Source organism: Centropristis striata, chromosome 23 (assembly GCF_030273125.1).
Source record: "Centropristis striata isolate RG_2023a ecotype Rhode Island chromosome 23, C.striata_1.0, whole genome shotgun sequence".
NCBI classification, from domain to species: Eukaryota; Metazoa; Chordata; class Actinopteri; order Perciformes; family Serranidae; genus Centropristis; species Centropristis striata.
The window spans coordinates 6,398,318-6,406,050 of record NC_081539.1 but is presented as its reverse complement, the minus strand read 5'-3'; the positions used below and the strand labels follow the sequence as shown (position 1 = coordinate 6,406,050).

The 7,733-nt window shown below is 34.6% G+C and overlaps 1 protein-coding gene across 1 annotated transcript in view; it reads left to right on the top strand.

The window, feature by feature from the left end:
• The window catches only part of tnfsf10 (TNF superfamily member 10), a 14,126-nt gene extending 7,135 nt beyond the window's left edge, over positions 1-6,991 (top strand). Inside the window, exons 3-6 of the mRNA XM_059326481.1 lie at positions 856-901; positions 1,006-1,122; positions 1,889-2,133; positions 6,252-6,991. Coding sequence (XP_059182464.1) covers positions 856-901; positions 1,006-1,122; positions 1,889-2,133; positions 6,252-6,461 — 618 coding nt within the window. The 3' untranslated portion in view covers positions 6,462-6,991. The remainder of the gene's footprint in view (positions 1-855; positions 902-1,005; positions 1,123-1,888; positions 2,134-6,251) is intronic.
• The last annotated feature ends 742 nt before the right edge of the window (positions 6,992-7,733 follow it).

Genomic DNA, 7,733 nt, shown 5'->3' with positions numbered 1-7,733 from the left:
ACATTTTTTATAGACACTGTGAGCTAAATTCATTACCGTAACACATACTTAAATAAAATAAAAACAACGAAAGGTTGTTTTCTTTTTAGCAAGCTTAAATATGCTAAATGGTAGCTGGTATCACCAAAATGTATTTTATTAAAATATACACATTTTTATTGCAAACAATTCTATCATTACCGTAACATTTAACCATTTTTCATCAATTTTCATTCAGATTTTGTTCTTTATACATTGTCAAAAACCATTGTTTGATTATATTCTGTTAAATTATACATTTCAAACAAATTTATATTTATTTTTATAAAGCTTATTAAATATTTATTGTATATAAGTGTAAGGAAACCATGACATTTTTATCTGGACGGATTACAGTAATGGATTTGTGAACCAAAAATATGTTTAAAAATGAGAGAAAAAATGAGAAAATATTATTTTAACACAAAACAATTAATTGTGCCTTATTTTGGTTATATTGCTCGGGTGTGAGAGAGAGGGGTCTCTTACCTACGGATCCTTTTTATTCTGATCCTGATGTCAAACAAAAGGCTGCAGGTCGACCGGAGGACGAACAGATAAACTGTTATTTATGTTTATTAAGGCAGCATGTTAGTGCTATTGTAGAAAAGAACAATACATACCCGTTGGAGGGCGATATATACAGAGAAAAAAAGCAACAACTTCCATGATTTTCCATGATGAAAATTACAGAAAAAATAGGATATTCTCTGAAACTTACTAAAAAAAGTTTTACCTACAATGACCCTAACCAATTTCATAGTTTATTCTGGTTATGAATTAGTGTTTAGTTTTGGTTTGCTTGTTTACTAAATATTTTCTGCTGTTTGTCTGCAGTCTCTGTCTCATCGTTACCAGAAGCAGATCTCGTCTGTAGTCAGAGGTGAGTGTGTTTTAGATTCACTTCTACTGTTGCTTTCTGATTCAGATAAAAAACGTGTTCATGGACTCACTTTGACGGCGTTTCGTCTCCTTTTTCCACATTAGATGAAGTCTCCCGGGTGTTGCCCTCGCTTGTGATGGTGGACAGGGCTTCACCTCGCCCCAAAGTGGCCGCCCACGTCACTGGCAGCTTCGTGCCCAAGCTGGAGCAAAACGGAGGAGGTGAGTCCAAAAACAAATATGAGCTATTACAATTAATTTAGGATTAAAACTGTTCATGTTGTAAAATCTTGAACAAAAAAAACCCCAATATAAAATTAATTAAAAATAATCAATCAAATAAAATGATGGTCCAGCAACTCAAAATTATGAGATAAAATATCAAAATGTTTCCTATTTAAGTCAAAATTATGAGTTAGTGAGTGATATTTTAACTTCCTGCTATCTCATAATAAAGTTTCAAACAAAACTAGATGGCAGACTGAATAAATGTTATAATTTTGTCTTAAAAATAAAATAAAATTTTGACTCAAGAGTCTCATAATTTTGACTTACAAAGTGTTTGTTTTTAAATCAACCTTGACTCAAAATCTGACATAAATCTACAATATTTATTTAAATAAACCTATAATAATTATAATATAATCTTTATTCTTATAATTTTTATTTGTAATACCATTTATTAAAATATTAATTTAAATAGATTTATATATATAAATAAACATTTTAAATAAACACATATTTACAATATTTATATAGATAAATACAATTATTATTGCATTATTAATACTACTCATATATTTTTATTATATAAAAAATATGTTATATGGGCTTATTAAAATAAAAAAATATTACCTTTTGTGATTCCTGACTCATCCATGTTTGCTGTTTTTGGTGGGAATGAGCTCGTATCAAATCCTTCTAGTTTGTGATTGATTGATTGTATCCTAAACATTTTTTTTTTTGTTTGTTTGTTTGTTTCCTGCAGCTCCGGTCTCAGCCGGGCGTCGTGTCCAGGGCCAGAAGATCTCGTGGTGGGAGGGCCAGAAGGGGCTGGCCTTCCTGCAGGACGTGCAGCTGGTGGACGGGGAGCTGGTGGTGCCGCAGCCCGGCCTCTACTACGTCTACGCCCAGACCTACTTCAGACACACTCACGCCCTGCAGGAGGACGGCGAGGACGGCGAGGAGGCCGAGGACAGAGGCAGGCCGCTGCTGCAGTACGTCTATAAAAAGGTGAGCGCTGGTTCGTGGATCATGTTTGTGACTTTGCAGCTTCACACGGTTCTGCTAATGTTCCCCTTAAATAACCTCCGCCAGATACTTCATGTTTTCCACTTTTGTTTGTCTGACTCTTGCTGTGATTTCCATGAAACTTAAATGAAGCGTGCAGCTCGGCCCATTACATTCTGCAGCAGATCTCATCAGATCTTGGGCCCATGCACACATATTTTTTCACTTTTGTTAATGCAAAAAGGGCCTAAGAACAATTTTGATCCTGATTTTGGAGACGGACATTGAAAGATTACAAAAAGAGTGAATGAAATGAATAAAAATAGATCTTTTTCCATGAGGATTTTACACTGATTTGAGTATGCAAAGGTACTCAGAAGGTAAAATCAGTCACCTTTGGAAGAAGCTGGTGAAACTCAAATGTAGCGTTCATAAGAAGTTGTTTTATTAACTGAATATTCACTTAACCACACAATCAAACCTCCAAGAGACCTCGCCTGATTATAAGTTAACCCGAAAGTTACCGTCACCCATCAGATGATAGATTTGTGATTAGGGATGGGTGTTTGGAAGAAACTTGCCAATTTGATCATCTTTCACGTTAACGGTCAATTAATCGATTAATCGCTGCATGCATACATGGGCAAAATAAAATATATATATACAGTACTATGCAAAAGCCTGTTTTGATAACAGAAGCTTTTATTTTGGAAGGACGAGACTTGATCCTGTCATTCATTACACTAAATCAACTGAGTTTAAACTGTAAAGAAAACATCAAGGAGTTCAATGTTTTATGTTTTAGCCCCCAAAGAGGCATGAGGTTAGTTTTCACACTAATCTTGCATATTTGTGTGTGTTTTTTGTGTTTAAATACGTTTTGGATCAAATTAAACTTAGTAATCCATGCTAGCAAGGTTTGATACAGTAAGCTAGTTTTGCTCCAATTAATCCTCTTGTATTTCTGTGTGTTTTATAATTGTTATTGCAACTTTCAGTTTGCAAACTGCAGCTTTATCCAACTTAATTCTTAGCTCATTGGATTATTGACGTATGTTCATTGATACTGATACGCAGTCAGAGATAAATTTAACATTAAAAAAATACACAGATGAATTAAAAATTCTACATGATAGACCATATTCTTAACAGCCATTAGTTGAACCTGCAGGCCTGAGTTTTTTTTAGCTCCAAGACTTCCAACTTGAGCTAACCGACCAGTTGAGGAAACATCTCTCCAAACTCTTTTTAAGCCAGAAGGATGAAAGGCACAGCCCTTACAGATCATAGTGTTGCATTGTGGGTCTGGTTCAGAACCGCAGTGGGATCAACAACAAACATTAATGAATAAACAATGTGAATTGTTTCGTTCTTTGTATGTAAATCATGTGCCAGAGTGCCTAGAAACGCATCAAAATAGAGCTTGTTTATCAGAAAAAGTGAGGAAAAAGATCTTTTCAAATCAAGACTAAATGGTCTAACAAAGGAACAGCTTTCAGACATTTAAATAAGGTTTTTTAAAAAAGGCTTCAATTTAATAAAATCAAGCCCATAAATCAAAGTCTAATCTTGCTCAGATTTGGAGACGATTGTTGAAAATGGCTCTATTTTCTACCTGATCTACTGCTGATTTTACTGCCCTGCTTCTTCAATCAAATGCTGATTCTGCAGCTTCTTTCATCACGTGTATCTGTCGGTTTGTTTGGCTTCAGTTGAAGCCTGACAGAGAAACGGACAGGAACAGAATTACATGCAACATAACAAAGGTTTTGATCAGATTTCAGTTGATCTGGATGAAGTCTAAGAACCAGATCCTCCCACGCTACGTAAGACAAAAAATATTTAGTTGCAGAAACAGAGCATGCACAATGGAAAAACTCAATGACTCAACAGACATAATAAACAAATTATTTTTTATAATAAACAGCTCTGGGTAAATTCAAGCGCTTTTTAGGATCCCTGAACCAAAGACATTTTCTAGGATTTGTTAAAATGAAGAAAAAAGAGATGAAACAAGGTGACTTTTAACAGTGTAGTAAAGAAACCACAAGGTTATTATTATAATTATGATTATTACTATTATTGCAAAAAAGGTTCGTAAATCTTTTGAAGAGTAAAATCCAAGCACCTTTAATTGTATGTTTGGATCATTTTTATTTATTTTTTTGCTGATTCTGCATATTCCTTCATCACACACATTTTTAATTTGCTTTTATTTGATACTAGACAGAGAAACTGACAGAAAAACAGACAGAAATGGACAGAAACAGGCAGAAAAACAGACAGAAATAGACAAAAACAGGCAGAAACAGACAGAAAAACAGACAGAAACAGAATTACATGCAACAAAGGTTTAGGCGGTAATGATTCTCCAGATATCAGCTGATCTGGAAGAAGTCTAAGAACCAGTTTCCCCGCCACATAATACAGAAATATTTAGCTGTAAAAGCAGAACACTCAAACAGCTTCTTAATAATATACAATTAAAAGCAACTTGTGGTACAAAAAAACTGGGACAATTTCCTGATGAATTTTGAAAACCGGGACATCTTCAGTGTTTTACAGTGTTTTATATGGACAGTCAGCTCTAAAAACTTTGACTTTTTGCTAAAGAATTTCGATCCTTAATTATAAAATTTAGTCAAAATGATAAGAGGTCATTAAAATAATAAGTACTTAATCAAGTAGAGCTGCAAAAGTGTGACAATGACAGGTGGCAAATACTGCACTTTTTCTTTTTCTTTTTTCTTGAGGTACAGGTTGAAATTTAATATGAAAAACAGACGATCAGTTTTAAATGATGATGAAAAAATTAAACCACATAACCGTATATTCAGTAGCCTTGATGACAGAAAAACTGTACTTACATAAATGCATCAAAAAATAATAAATAACAATCTGAGTGGGTCCATTCTGCATAACGAGTACTTTTACATTTGATATTTTAAGAACATTTTGAGGCTGATATTTTAAGGTTTTAAATGCATGATTTTTATGTAGTAGAGTAATTTCCCAGTGGGTATTAGTACTTTTACTGCAGTAAGGGATCTGGATACTTCCTCCACCACTGGACAGATGATGCATCTGTGCCATATTTAACTGTCCAGCCAGAGATTAACCTTTAATCTTGTAGTTTTTGCTGCTCTGAACCCCAGCAGACTGATGATTCACAGCTGAGGAGTCACTTATTGTGGTTCGACTCTGCAGATCTCATGACTCATGTGAATCCAGACAGTGAGTACGAGCTGCATCATGACACAGCAGACAAGAACAGACAGGCTGAGAGGAGCTGAGTCATGATATCTGACATGTATCCAGCGGTGGGATGGAACTTAATACTGTATTAATAGAACATATAAAACAATCTGAGTGGGTCCATTCTGCATGACAAGTACTTTTCAAACTTTAAGTACATTTTGATGCTGATACTTTAAGAGGTTTATGCAGAAAAAAGTAGAAGAAGAATGATTTATTATGTGGAAAATAACTATATTTTTGTGTTTTTCCCCCCATAAAAAACATCAGTGAAATTGTGCAATCAAACAGGCATTTGAAGGGTTAAAATGCCCAAAATGTTTAGACATTTGGTAGTTTTGAGCAGGGCGGAAGTTGTTTAAGAGGTTTATGCAGAAAAAAGTAGAAGAAAATATTAATCTGTTAAGTTTTTATAGCTTTTTTTTGGAAGTGGACATTTTTGGCTTTAATGGCCTTAACGGGTAGTAAATTTTAAATCTGACACACAAAAAATGCATCAAAATCAATTTTGTTCTTAATCTTTGACATATCCAAGACTGGGATAAAAACCAATGCCCCAGCCAAAAAATTATTTATTATATGGAAAATAACTACATTTTTGTGTTTTTTTTTTGTTGTTGTTTTTTTCATAAAAAACATCAGTGAAACCGTGCAATCAAATTTAAAGGGTTAAAATGCCAAAAACGTTTAAACATTTGGTAGTTTTGAGCAGGGTAGAAGTTGTTTAAGAGGTTTATGCAGAAAAAAGTAGAAAAAAATATTAATCTGCAACTTTTTTATCGTTATCGTTTTTTTGTAAGTGAATTTTTTTTTGCTTTATGGCCTTAAAGGGTAGTAAATGTGAAATCTGCCCCCTCCTCCTGCAGGTGAGCTCCTACCCGGTTCCCATCTTGCTGATGAAGACGAGCCGGACCTCCTGCTGGTCCCGGGGCTCCCAGTTCTCTCTGCACTCCGCCCACCAGGGGGGGCTGTTCCCGCTCAGCACCGGCGACCGCCTGTTCGTCACGGTAACCAACGCGTCGGCCGTGGACATGGACGAGAAGAGCAGCTTCTTCGGGGCGTTTCTCATCAGCTAGGGCCTCGGGAACGAGCCGCCGGGCCTCGTAAAAAAGGGAAACCAAACGAAAAACTGCAACAGTGAGTCACGAAGAAGTTTCTCTATGATCACTGAACAACTGGTGGAAAGACACTGATGAGTGGGAGCCAATCAATCAGCAGATATTTGTTAAAGTTCAACCTGAGATTACACTTTTTGCTGCACAAACATTGACTTCGACACAGACTTCTGGGGTTTTTTCTGCACTGATGTGATTTAACGGAGTATATTCTCTCCTTTTTCCTCCAGGCTTTTTTTTTGTTGTTACCACAGTGAATCCTTGAAGCAGTTATGAACAAAAAAAACACCAAAATTACAGGCGTCAGTTGGGTTGGATACTAAAACCTCAAGCTCTAGTTCATCCTGTGTTCAAGGTTCAATACGGGCGCTGGTTTTACATATATTGGAGCTTTTTTGTGATTGTTAGTTTGCTCTACAGTCATGGAAAAAAATGTGTTCATTTTAATTCCTGGTACAACTAAAGGTACACTGTAAAAAAACGATTTTGCTTTTACAGAAAAAAAATGGCAGCTGTGGTCACTAGAATGATTCTGCAAAATATACAGTACAAATGTAAACAACTTTACAGAACAACTTGTAAATTTTACATCCTAAAACTGTAGTAATTAAAAAAACTAAAAAATATTTCAAAGTCCTTTACTGCTAATTTAACAGGATGCTGCTGCTTTTATACTAATTATTTATGCAAACATTTACTGGTATTCAGTGTACAACAAATAATAACGGAATGTTAATTTACTGGTATTCAATGCACAATAAGCAAAATCTGCATGTAAATTTTGTATAAATAATTAGTATAAAAGCAGCATCATCCTGTTAATTAGCAGTAAAGGACAGTATAATCTACAACTTTAAAATGTTTTTTTTTTTTTTATTACTACAGTTTTAGGATGTAAAATTTACAAGTTGTTCTGTAAAGATGTTGACATATGTACTGTATTTTTTACGGAAATATTCTGGTGACCACAGCTGCCAGTTTTTTTCTGTAAAAACAACGGGACATTTTTACAGTGTACGTTTGTTTGGACAAATATAATGAAAACAACAAAAATAGCTGATAAGAGTTTAATTTAAGAGCTGATATCTAGACATTTTCCAGGTTTTTTTTAATAATGATTTTGGTTATTATCAAGAAAACCATAGAAAATGTCTAGATATCAGCTCTTAAATTAAACTCTTATCAGCTTTTTTTGTTGTTTTTCATTATATTTGTCCAAACAAATGTACCTTT